The 13,571-nt window shown below is 35.8% G+C and overlaps 2 protein-coding genes across 3 annotated transcripts in view; both read left to right on the forward strand.

Annotated features, from left to right (window-relative positions):
• LOC111003644 (fibrillin-1) overlaps window positions 1–915 on the forward strand; it is a 30,059-nt gene extending 29,144 nt beyond the window's left edge. For both annotated transcript variants that reach the window (XM_022274274.2, XM_022274275.2), the window contains exon 54: window positions 30–915. In XM_022274274.2, the coding sequence (XP_022129966.2) occupies window positions 30–173 (144 nt within the window). In that variant the 3' untranslated portion in view covers window positions 174–915. The remainder of the gene's footprint in view (window positions 1–29) is intronic.
• A 193-nt stretch (window positions 916–1,108) lies between these two features.
• LOC111003645 (phosphate carrier protein, mitochondrial-like) lies at window positions 1,109–2,196 on the forward strand. Its single transcript, XM_022274276.2, has one exon. It carries the CDS (start codon window positions 1,215–1,217, stop codon window positions 2,154–2,156), a length of 942 nt encoding a protein of 313 aa, XP_022129968.2. The 5' UTR covers window positions 1,109–1,214; the 3' UTR covers window positions 2,157–2,196.
• The last annotated feature ends 11,375 nt before the right edge of the window (window positions 2,197–13,571 follow it).

Raw genomic sequence — 13,571 nt, forward strand, 5'->3', positions numbered from 1 at the left:
AATTCGTTCTGATATATGTTTTTCGACAGGTGTTGGAGAGGCAGCTCGAGCTGGAGGGCCGCTTCGTGTCGGCGGGATCCCGACGAAGAGGCCGGCGACACGTCCGCGAATCGGAGGCGCCGGCACCCTTGCGACTCTACGTGTCCGTTCGGATTGCGCCCCGATCGCCGTGAATCGTTCGATCGACGTTTACGCGACGCGACAACGACTCGAATTCATTTTTACTACTTTTTATTTCACACGATTCGTGACGACGATGACATCTTCCGATTGTCGTCCGATCGAATTAATCACTGCCATCGCAACCGATCGAAACCTGTCGATCGGGGATCACTGCCGTTTAAGAGTGGGTCGAAATATCGGAATATGTTATTCGATGCTATCGTGTGAGACGCTTTTAGAGGAGCGTATTGTGCGAAAGCTATCACAGTCTTCGTCGAGGCAGGCGCTGACGACGTCGGCAGTATTAATGTTAAGTAATAACGGAGTGTCGCCTGTCGAGAGTACTTCACTAGTTCGATAACCGCGATCGTCGCTGCGATACCGGTTTATCGATTCGAAGCACCGGCATCATTGCAAGGCCCGCCGACTCTGTGCCAGTCTAGCTGTTAAGTGACGATTATTTATTTTCTTTAATATTTCATACATTTGTAAAAAGATTATACGTTTTAATGTATTTAATTTATTATTAATATGGCGATTGACACGAGCGAAATCTAGTTTTGTCCAGTTCGAGAGATGACGTCGACGTCAGATCGCTTTGTTTAGGAAGGATTTTTATAGGTTTGTACGTTTACCCTCGTCGGCACGCAGTCGATGCGCAATTCGATAGACTAGGTTCATTTTGTAAATATGTGCATACGATGAAATGTGGTATATTTTTAATTAAGTTAAGAGATATAATTAAACCTTTTTAATAATATAATATTGGTGTTTTATTTCGAGAGCCGACCTGCGCCCGAACTCGTCAAATTTGATTTAACACGCGAATCAAGCGATCCTTCGCTTCCTCTGACATGTAGGCGCCGTCGCAACTTCTCTATGGCCTATAGAGAAAACTCTGTCGTAAAAAAATAATAAATCCGAAATTGTCTCAGTTGAATGTGTATCCTGTCAATATGCTTTGAAGTAATGAATTTATATAAATTTCCCAAATATCTTGGGCCGTAAACTTACGCCAGAACTACAGCAGGAGCGTCACGAGTGTCCCAAAAATGTCGAAAAAAGAAGAGTTTTCGTGTGAGATGTTCAGCAACAAGTTCTTCATGTTGTGTGCCGCGGGAGGCGCCGTGGCCTGTGGCTCCACGCACACATTCGTGACGCCTCTAGATCTCGTAAAGTGCCGTTTACAAGTCGATCCAGGAAAATACAAATCGATTTTTAAAGGATTCGGGATATCTTATCGAGAGGGCGGCCCCGCCAATCTCGTGAAAGGTTGGGCGCCGACGTTCATAGGATACTCTCTGCAAGGGGCTGCTAAATTTTCCGGTTATGAATTTTTTAAATATAAATTCGCCACTCTCGTCGACGAAGAGACGGCGTACTTGTACAGAACTTACATGTATCTAGCTGCCTCCGCATCCGCGGAACTGGTCGCCGATTGTTTTTTGTCGCCTTTCGAAGCCACCAAGGTACGAATGCAAACGACTCCAGGGTATACTTCACAAATGAGGAAAGCGATGCCTCACATGCTCTCCACTGAGGGTTTCGGAGTTTTCTTCAAAGGCCTCGTCCCACTATGGGGACGTCAGGTTCCTTACACGATGATGAAATTTTCATCGTTTGAAAAGGTTTTGGAGTATTTGTATACGAACGTGGTTCCGAAGCCGAGAGAGGAGTGTACGAAGGCGGAGCAGCTGGTTTTGACATTCACGGCAGGATATATAGCTGGTGTGCTCTGCGCCATTGTGTCCCATCCTTCCGATACTATCGTGTCGAAGCTAAACAAGGACCCGAGTGCTAGCATCGGTGGAATCATCTCGGAAGTGGGTATGTTCGGCATATGGCGTGGGCTTGTCGCGCGTATCGTGATGATAGGTACGCTGACCGGCTTGCAATGGTTCGTATATGATGGCTTCAAGGTGTACACGGGAATGCCGCGCCCGCCTCCCGCGGGAATGCCCGAGTCCCTCAGAAAAAAAATGCAAGGAAAATAAGTTTATATGCAAAATGTATCCGATAGTTTGAAATGGTGTGAGGTGGAATGTTTTGATGTAAAATTAATATATAAAATATTTTGTAACTGAGGGGTTTTGGCTTACATGAAGTAGTAAGATAGTGAGTACGTAAAAATAAAAATAAAGTATATAACAGTATCGTATAAAAATATTGCAAAATATTTTAATGCACTTAACATAAAAAGTTGAGACGGCTAAATTCATGTGATTTCAATGGTTTATGTGTAAACAAAATATGATTGTGGTTTTTCATTTGAACGTAACGTCGGCTATCCGGGGACGCAATAACAATAATATGGGGATTTATCCGAACATCGTGCCACACTTACCGGCTTACCCGGGTCCGGTTAAGACCCGGGCAAACGGTTCCTCTATGTTTTATAAGTGGCCGCTCGATCGCAAACACTATTCTGTCCATTTAACATAAGCTCCGACTTATCTGGGGAGCCTTATTTGTTTCTTCCTACGACGAGAGAGACACCAGATGAAATATTCACTGTTTTCTCAGAAAGAAACCCCAATTTGAATAAGGAAAATGTGATAGGTAAAACTATTTAAAAGTTGAATAATCTTATACAAAATTGGAACGAAGAGGCCAGGAGGTCCTCGGAATTTCACACAAATACCAATAATAAAGCGATCTAATAATAAGATAGTTTTGTGGAATTTAGCGGTTAGAAGTTATGCGCCGTACGTGATGCCGGGCGTAGAAACATTTCTCAGTGAAGTTCAGAGTTAGAAACAAATTCTACGTGAGCATTTTATAAATATATCTTCTTTGAAAGAGTTTAAGGGATTTAACGTATTATATTTCGTTTTATAATATAAATGAAAATGTACAAATCGAATGAATTGATTTAAATTTATCTAAAAGTGCTTATATTGTTAACATTTATTTATTTATAAAAACACTCCTGCCTTAACAGGTGACCCTAAATTGACACGAGTGAACAATAATAATACACTTTACAGACGAAACACAAAAGAAAAACATGCAATTACAAAATAAAAAATACAAGAAATTTACCAACTAACTGTAGGAACTAACCAAAATTATATTACTTTTGCCAGCTCACTCAACGGACAATGAAAAAGGTCAGCTAACTTATGTATTTTGTTATCTAAATTAACACACCGAATAACATGTGCCTTTTTCGAAGATGTCGCTTTCTGTCTACCCATCAGGCACATTGAAGCTAAGGTACTTATTAAGTACATGACGAGCAAGAATTCTCGGCGTACTCTTAGCTCGTTGTAGCCTACAGAACCAAGAATAAATAATGTTAGATACATGAGTAACAAATATAATTATACATTTACATTTGTACATGTATAATTTATATGAGATATATGCTTCTAAATAGTATTCACAATTGCAGTTCATAAGGGTCTTTATACACATCGTTGTCATTTGTTAAAAAAAATATTTTATACATTATACGTCATATTAGTGTTGAATTACAGTTCATACAAATGTATTTCCTTCACCAATAACGAACGAAGCCCAACGCCCAACAAATTACGAAGTTCAAACTCCAAACTGTTGCAATTTTAAACTGGCTGAGAAATTCTATCGGCATCTTCACAGATCATTTTTATTGTGAATATTACTGGGTTGAAAATAACTTTGCAAAAAATTTGTCCGGAAGTATACAGAGCTAAACTAGCTACATTTGCTATAAGTTTTAAATAAAACTCACTGAAAATGAGAGATTTGAAATAAATTATATACCTATTGCATCTTTGGTTTCCGCGGCATAAATCATAATCTAGGCTGTTTTAATTAAGTTGAACGTATTTCTTTTTAAGAATAAAATATTTCCATGAGGAAGGTCGTTGATGAAAGCTTTTCATCAATTTAAGCTTTGGGGTTTCGGGGGCGATAAATCGATCGAGCTAGGAATAAATGATAGAAAATAACAAAAAGGTGGTGTTTGAGTAGTCTCGATTCAAACTGAAAAATGTATCTTCCTGACATCTATCGGCGAATAATAATACTATTTTTTTTAAATTGCTTTAACGACACAACAACACTGAAGCTATTCCAGCATATATTATCTATATTGTTCATATTTCATCATTTTATAAGTATGTAATTCGTACTTATATATAATTTCCAAAAACACAATTTATAAAAAAATAAAAATACCGGCCATCCAGGTACTATATATTATATTATATTGTATATGAGAGATTCAGAATTCTATAAGTATTTATATTAAAGATTAACAATGAATTATTATTATTATATCTTGATTTTTCGTATCTTGTCTTTTTCTATAAAAATATACACTTTCTCTTGCCATCGATCAGTTGCAGAGCAATAATAACAGCCTCCGAGCCAACTTAATTGCTTCCTACCTCTTTAATCACTCTGTTTGTGGCCCGTAATTAAAGATTCACACAATGCGATGTTGAGTACCATTAGGGTTGGTCTATATTAGTATTTTGAGATATCCTTTTTAAAACAGATAATAGTGTACAACCACACGTAAGTATTTTAAGTTCGAACTTCCATTAAAGACTGTTAGTTGAGAATTCAACCACATTATATTTAATAAAATTGGGTAAAATTGATAATAGGTACTTTCAAAGGGTGTTGAGAAACTTTATTGGAGCTGACTTCTATAATAAATTAACAAACACTTGTAAAAGATGTAAATTTTAGCTGTATGGAAGTTGCCAGCCCTACTAAAACGATACGGTTTAGGGTGAATGTATATATGTGTTGGTGTGTACACTACGAGTACAGAGGACGATACAAATAGGGAATTTAATTATTTCTTTGTCATGAGTAACGATTCTTGGTATAAGATTTAATAAGTACGTAGTTGCTGATTGAGTTTCACTTGTTTAATTATTATTTAAGCTTCTATTTATTAGTAAAGTGAAGCAAAATAACCATATTATAATATGTATATTGTTATTGAAATATGTATTTTTTGCATTCGTAAAGATTAAAAATTGTTGTATTTGAGTAATCAGAACTATTCAAGTTTAATTTTTTCCTTCGTTGAGCGATTGTGGCATGTTGGCAGTATTGATTCACTGCATTTTTTTCTCGTGCCAGGGTAGTTCGTGCATCCTGCCTAAGTTGTTATCGAAATCACAATAGCTTGAAACAACTACTACGACGTAGTTAGTCAATTACTTGGTTTCGACCAAGTAGACCGCTAGCCGGTCTAAGTTGTAGTCTTAATTCAGTTCCGGTGTAGTTATCGCGGAGTTGCCTGCGGTCGCCGGCAACTCGCGGCGACTCACACCGCGCAAATGGTTGCAACTTTTCCAATTATCATCATGCTATAAAAAATTCATTCAAGGAAATTGTGCATATTTTACTATTTTGAAAGTATAAACGATATTGTAATGTCAAGCTTGGAATAATTAAATTAAATACGCAGTTTCATTAATTATATTTAAAGAATTCAAATTTTTCAATTGTTACAATTTTTTTAACAATCGTGAAATAATTTATTTAAAAATATTAATTGCATTTAAATTATAATTTTAATTTAAAAAACTGTGAGCTCTATAAAGCCAATTTCGCAGGGTTGTTTATGAAATATACATTAACCAATAAATTTCACGTATTGGGTGAATTCCGAGACGCATCAGTTGTGTAGGGATGTCACCCACCACACAATGGGATCGGAATTGTCTAACAACATGTGCCAGGGCTGCAGGTGCTTTTAGAACCCGTCAATAAAATCAAGGTTGTTATTGATAAATTAATAATATTTATAATTTATTAGCTTACGCCTTGAAGGTAATTTATTTGTGCCACGTGACCTATTAATCTACTAATCGTACTTTTTATTTTTTTAAAGAAGGAATTTTCCTGCTTATAAATATTTCCAAAAGCTTTATTTTTTGTCTTTCAAATCTATTTTATCTACGGAGGGTGGAAAGTGAGTAGGTAGATATGAATGTAAATAAAATAAGAGATACAGTTTTTTATTACAATACAATTTAAAAGGTTTTTCTTAGTATTACGAAACCGAGCAGCTACCAACCCTAGAACGAGCAAAGTGTAATGAAACAGCAACTCAGTGGACAGTGCTTGTTGTGCGAGTGGCGAACAGACAGGCGTTACACTCACTATTATCTACGAAAACAACTTTTCAAAATACTGCAAATCCTAGAAATATCTCGCATCCAAATAAATGTAATAAATCGTGAAATTTTTAAGTATTATAAAAAATATTTGAATTTAAATATATTTTGTATAAACTGCCTATTGGTAATGGTAGAATAGACATAGACTTGTGCTGCCAACGTACGTCTAAAGCACAGGCCATAGCACAGGCACACACCTAATGTTTTTAGTAAAAAAAGTTAAGATCACAGAAATAGAAGACCCCGGAAATGAACTGAAATAAAATTGTTCAAGGTAAAATACGACTTAAACTTTACCGAAATATACAAACTGTATATTCGTAAGACTTAAAAGCCGCATACGGTTGATTTCAGATAACCAAAACGATAACTTGTTTTCGCTCGACTAACTACTAACCAGGAACGGTTAAAAACTCTAACGATCGAGCGCACAGAGCTTTCGACCGAGCTTTGGTTATATGTGCAAATTTAGTTCATTTTATACCCGTTCCAAATCTCTAGGGGTCACCCTCAATACTTATATGTAGTTTGCAGGTACAAAATATGCTAATATTTCATTTAGAACATTTTTATTTTATTTTAAAAGGCTCATAACGTAACACATTCACAAACTTCAATGACGTGTGCACAACATTTAAAGGGAAACATTACAATGATAAAGAGAAAATAACTGATACATGAAAAGTAAAGACAAACTAGAAAAAAAATACTATTATGCAATTTAAACATTTTAATATATTTCTACGTTGCTACTGTCTGTCATGGATAAACAGTGGCTGCAGCATCTTACGCCTGAAGACATAAAGACTGTCATTTTGCCTTTTAAGTAAGCAGTTTTTCAGTAAATTTCAGTTGATACCCATTAAGTATTTATCAATGACATCACGGGAAATACTATTGTACCTCCTACACACCTCTGCGGTTATACGTCACTGGGGTAGGGTTACCAACGTGTTTAGGAAGATATAACGTATAATATCAAGAAACAAAGAAAGATTCTTTTGTCGTGTCTCCTCAATTTTAACGCTCTCCTTAGTACTTCAATCGGCCTCAGTATGCTTGATGTTGGCATTTCGAAAGAAGTCATATCCAGAGTCATCTAGAAAAAAAGCCAAACTGGCAAGTAAAAAGTTGAATGTTTGGGTAGTGTTATATTCCGCTGAAGTACAACGTATACAGATCTACAAGGCCTCTATGTAGAGACGTCTGCGTCTCTATGCGTATTCTACAAAGTGTACTATGTGGTCAGTGTTGTGGAGAATTGTTTGGCTTGAGCCGTCTTGCCTCATTTCAGCACCGTGCCAGCTGTATCAATTTAAAATTTCACAGCATCATCTTGATGGTTTCACAAGACACTTTCTAGCTAACTATGGAATCGACCCCAGATGGGTTGTTGCATCGTTGAGTACTGACTGTGTTTAAATATTAAGTAAAAATGTCGGACGACACTATTGACATTAAATTTGCCATTATTAATCGTGTTGTCTCTGGGCCACCTGTAATATGAAACCGTATCACTTTTATCAATTATTATATAATAAGACAAACATGAATAGTTTGTTCGACTAGATTTTTTCCAGTACTTCCAACCTCCGTTATATTTCAAGCAATTAACACAAAACTTTGAAAAATAATATACGTAAACATTCCTAATGAATTACTCTTTTAATTGGTGTGTTAGACCATATAATAGATAAATATTTAGAGACATTATAATGAGGTGGCAACCCTAATGCAGAGATTCTAACGAATTACTCTAGAGATTGGACCTTTTAAAGGAATTCAAGTGTAAAATTGAATTTTTTACAAAGTAATTTTGCATGGTTATATGTACGAGTAGGTAATTACTCTGAAGCTTAAAATGAGGTTACGAATTTTATACTTAACAAAAAAAAAGAAACCTAAATAAGTATATTTGTAACACACTTTATAGAGTAGTAAGTAAATTTCGTAGTTTAAATATTCTATTAGTAACAAAGGATCAGATTTGTCATCGGCCTGAAGGGCAGGACGGAAGCTCACTGCACTACGAGCGAAGTACGAAGTATAAGCCCTATTCTGATCTTGACTTTTCTTTACCGCGTGATTGGATTATCTGGATTCGTTAGGACATGTAGGGGCCTCCTACGGGGCTTTTTTCTCAGGAAAATTGATGCTTTTACGCACGAATTGGTTAGGATTATGTTAAGCGTTGTCGAAGTGTAGACGCCAACTTCATCCATTGGTTTATGGTAGGAATTAGGATATTGTATTTCATATGAAATTTAATTAAATATAAAGTCCTTTTCCCACTTCGTTATAACAGGTTCATATTCATTCATAAACAATAAAGCATATTAATAAAAACGCAAAGCAGGCCGGAGGCTGTGGCATTCGGCGGCCAAATGTGAAAGTTACAAACAATTCCCGAAAAATTAAAAATTCCGCGTAAAAAGTTACGTTATGCGGAATTAAAGTATTTTATTTGAATATTCCAGCTCAAGTATCAAGTTCTTGTTGTTGATTATTTTGTTGCGAGCGCTTTTCGTTCGACGAAGTTCATATGAGTTTTGTTATTAAAAACCTAAAGTGGACAATCGAATTGTTGCCAATCATGAGATTCAAGTGCCAGCGAAATTGTGTTTAAATAATCTTAAAATAATTCCAAAGAGGAGAAGCTAATATTTCGGTAAAGAAAATGACCTCTCAACAGAAGCAGTGTCAATCACTCGTTGACACAAGTCACATGGGGCACTTTTTTGTTTTTTATTGTTCCATTAATTAGTTAAACGTACTTCGATTTCAAGACAACATTGATGTTTTGCGATGGATATACATGCTCATTGTTTTCACAGAGAATGGCATCGATCGTTTTGTTCAAAGACACTCTTTGTTGTTGAATGAAAAAGTGTTCTGAACGTCATTTCAAGGTGCAGATGAAATGAGTTTTTGTACTTTTGTTTCTTCAATACCGACGGAGCAACTCTTTGACATTTTAATTGCAATAGTCTTTTTAAAATTAAAGTTAGTTTATTCATTTTAATAAGATCGTAAATAATATATTCCTTTGTAAGTGGGAACAAATTATAAAAGTAGTCTATTAGAACAGAATATTTGGCAATAGAATAATTTGTGAATAACCCACATCAGCGTACCAGTAAATAGAGCAATCAAAGGTATTGAAATATTTTGAAAACTCCCTCATGGGCCAGAATAAGTAAAGTAATTATATTTGAAAAGTTTAATATGAATTTGGGACGAGCTGAACAAGACCCGCGGAGCGATACCAAATATATTGTGTGGAATGAATTTAAATTTGTTTATGAATTTTGTTGCCTTTTTTATGTTTGTATAATAACAGTTAATAAATTTTAGAAATAATGGACTCGATCTTATTATTTTTGATATAAGCTAGAAATACATGATGCTCTGATTTTACCATCAATCAATCAGTAAGATCTTCCTTAATTCGCCAACATCCCCTGCGTCCTTGTTTTATTACGGTTTTTGATCGATGAACTACTCTCTTGATCAACTTTAATTAAGTTTTGTTACGAAGTTCTAATCTAGTTCAAACATGTTTCATGCTGTTACAAATTTTTCTTTATAGAACAGGGGCAAACGAGCAGAACTGGGAGAAACGGGTCACCCGATGCTAAGTGATACCGCCGCCCATGGACACTCTCAATAACAGAGGGCTCGCGAGTGCGTTACCGACCTTTGAAGTATTGATGGGTTCTTTTTTTTCTCTTCTTTTTTTAGTAATTGAAAAATATGACAAGTATACTTTATACCACTGTAATAAAGTGTTATGACAAAAAAATCTTTTCTATAACTGAATTTCTAGGAAGTCAATAACTAAAATAATAACTAACCACAAAAAGATATCCATCAAAATCAGGGGCACCAACATAGATAATGCAGAAGAATAAATGTATCTCAGCCAGATAATATCTTTCAAATACCTAACGGCAAACGTAATAATGTAGGCTGCAGTTAGCATGGAAGCGGATCTTTCCCCCAGAAATAAGTATTAAAAATATACAGACATGCTACTGAAATCTAAAAAAAAGGCTCTTTGTCTCGTGCATTCTTCCCACCAGGTCATGGATCCCGAACTAGGGACCCTAACTAATCAAATATTATCTTTAGACCTGCCAACAAAACATATGAACATGGAGCGAAGTAAAGAAATTCTTAAGGTAGAACTTGAGATAAAATAGAATTGGACAACAAAAATCATTGACGCAATATACTAGATAAATAAAAGTGGAATAGGTAGGTCACCTAATTAGGAGTATTAAAGAGAAGTGGAGTGGAGAGGATCGACTGGTACCCGAGAGGGAAGAGTAAGGTAGAGGATGACATCGTTATGGGTATAAGGATAACATTCTGAAAAATAGTGGTAGTCACCTGGACTAGTGGACGAGTAACACAATAAAAAATATAATATTACATTTATTTAACGATTGAGTAAGTTTTGTTGTAAAACTTTTAACTATTTAATATATGCGTAAATTCCAATTAAATTTAGCTGAAAATTTAAGCAATTGCCATTCGGAAATAAAAAGTATAATTCTTAACGAAGATGGCCAATATAATTTACAAATTGCTTTTTAAATTCCGCGATAATAATGAAATGATCAAATTATGATTGTACGCGGTACGATGAAATCAACAATTCAAATGAAGTATTATGAACGAAATCATAAACTTTGCAACATTCACGCGATAACGAAGCAAAACTTTTGATTGGGCTAAAATTCGCGATTCAAATTCAATTTCGTTTTTTTTTAATTCTTATAGATGTATAAAATCAATTTTAATGACCCTTAAATGCCATATATATACACTTACTCTTCTTAGAAATGCTTTCATCATATTTAAAACTTGAACGAACAACTAACTGCGGTAAAACAAAGCATAAATATTTCGTTGTCATATATGTATTTGTAAAATCGCGATGTCGGCGCTCGGCGGTCGGTATTCACTAAGTTATTTCCGCTTTTTCGCTCGCTGAATATATTCACCGATAAAAAAGCACTAAATCTTACCACTTTCTATTTTTACGTGTTATTTTATTGTAGTGTTTTGAGCCGATCCGTTAAATCAATTGTGATAGGTTTTGGTCGACCGCTTCACCACAACGATTTCATAACTTAGTATCTAATTAATATAAAAAAATACATCCTACTTAGGAAGATATAAATCACAAATAATAAGTGTTTGATTTATATTAGGCCCGCTCCTTGGCTCAACGATGAAATCAAAACTTTGATTAAACAAAAAAACCGCTCTAAAGCCAAGATGAGAACAGCCAAAACGGACAAGGATCGTGTATTTTACAAAACCTTATGGAACCGTTGCAACACGCGTTGTCGGGATGCGCAGAGACGACACATTCACGACTCCGTGTCAAATGGGGATCCCTCGAAAATGTGGAAATTTTTAAAATCTCTGGGTATCGGTAAGCCATCACGTACTGCCATGACTCCAATTTACCTCTCATTCTACTTCAAGTAATATCGATCTGGACTTGACACTTGACTATTTAACATCTCTCCTTCGTCCTAGTTTTCCGTCTTTCTCTTTCGCTGAATTCTCTAGCCAGAACGTTGAATCGAGTATTAAGTCTATTCATTCCAATGCTGTTGGCTCTGACCTGATTGGTCGTGCTATGATCATACTTAATCTCTCTCTTATACTTGCTGTAATCACACATATTTTTACTTTTTCTATTTCTACGGGTGAATTTCCTTTTTGCTGGAAGGATGGACTTATCTTACCTATCTCCAAAAAGGCTAATCCTAGTACTTTTTCTGATTTTCGACCCATCTCGATTCTGCCTTTCCTAGGGTACTTGACGACTACTGCTCTGGTCACAGTAGTCGATGATATTCGCGAGGGCATGGACAACAAATAACTCACAATTCTCACACTGCTAGATTTCAGCAAATACTATTAATTTTGAAATTCTAATGGGATTGCTTAGGTCAATTAATATTTCTTTTCACGCTGTTAACTGGTTCTCTAACTATCTTAACGGGCGTCGCCAGTGCATTAAGACAAGCGATTGTATATCTCAATGGAGATCGATTGAATCTGGCGTTCCGCAAGGTGGCGTACTTTCTTCTCTTCTTTTTGCTTTTACATTAACTCCTTAACTTTCTGTCTTTCAACTTATTTTCATTTATACGCCGACGATCTACTAATCTACGTATAATCAAGTCTCGATGATCACCCGCAAGCTATACAATCCACTAATTATGAGCTGGCAAAGATAGTGAACTAGAGTAAAAAATTTGGTCTTCTAATCAATCCCAACAAAAGTAAGGTAATAATTATTGGCAGCTCCTATTTCGCGACGAGGATTGATTGGGCCAGGATACCCCCTGTACACATCGACGGTGTAACTTTAAAAAGTGATTAACGGTGTAATTTTACCCGTACAGTAAACATGAGGAGGTTTTATTTGATCAAAAGTTTGAGTTTGAGAATAGCATATTAAAGAAGTTGGCCGCAAATTGTACAGTGTCTCCAGTATTCTTCGACGTCTAAGTAATTTTCTTCCCTTTGCATTTACTAGACTACGCTGATTCTTGCTTCTCGGATCTAAACGTTTGCCAGGATTTATTTATAAGGATTTGCTAAATAAACTGTATCCGATTGATATTCGGTCTAAGAAAGTACGACCGTTCCGTAAGCAGCTAGGTTGGTTACCCATTCATCAGACGTGATGCTCATATTCTCCATCTCCTATATTCCATCCTGTTCAAATCTAAAACTCCTCCCTATCTCAAAAATGATTTGAAATTTTTGGGAGCTCATAACTATAGCTTACATTCTTCTGAAAACTATATCCTTGAAATCCCATCTCATAACTCCTCCTTTATTGGCGTTTTCTTTAAGGTCTCTGCAGTTAGGCTGTGGAGTTTACTTCCCATCCCTATTCGCTTAGCTCCTTCTTTATCTTCCTTTAAATTTCTTCTGTTCAAACATTACCTGTCAACATCGTATCCCTAACATTCGTACTAACTACTAACTGACGTGAGACTGACCTTGATTCAGATTTTCGTGATTCATGTGCACTTTTTACTTTTCAGGGATCCAGTATCAGTTTAGTTTAATTATTTTTTATACCTATTTAGTTCCTTCTTAATATCTATAAGTAATATGTATTTTGCATTTCTTGCCTGCCCTATGTAATTTAATAAAAAAAAAATCCTTTCCCTCACAGTGGTTGCCTGGAAGAGATCGCTCGAAAGCGATAAGGCCGCCAGTTGCTGTCTTTTTCATTTA

This window comes from Pieris rapae, chromosome 5 (assembly GCF_905147795.1).
Source record: "Pieris rapae chromosome 5, ilPieRapa1.1, whole genome shotgun sequence".
NCBI classification, from domain to species: domain Eukaryota; kingdom Metazoa; phylum Arthropoda; class Insecta; order Lepidoptera; family Pieridae; genus Pieris; species Pieris rapae.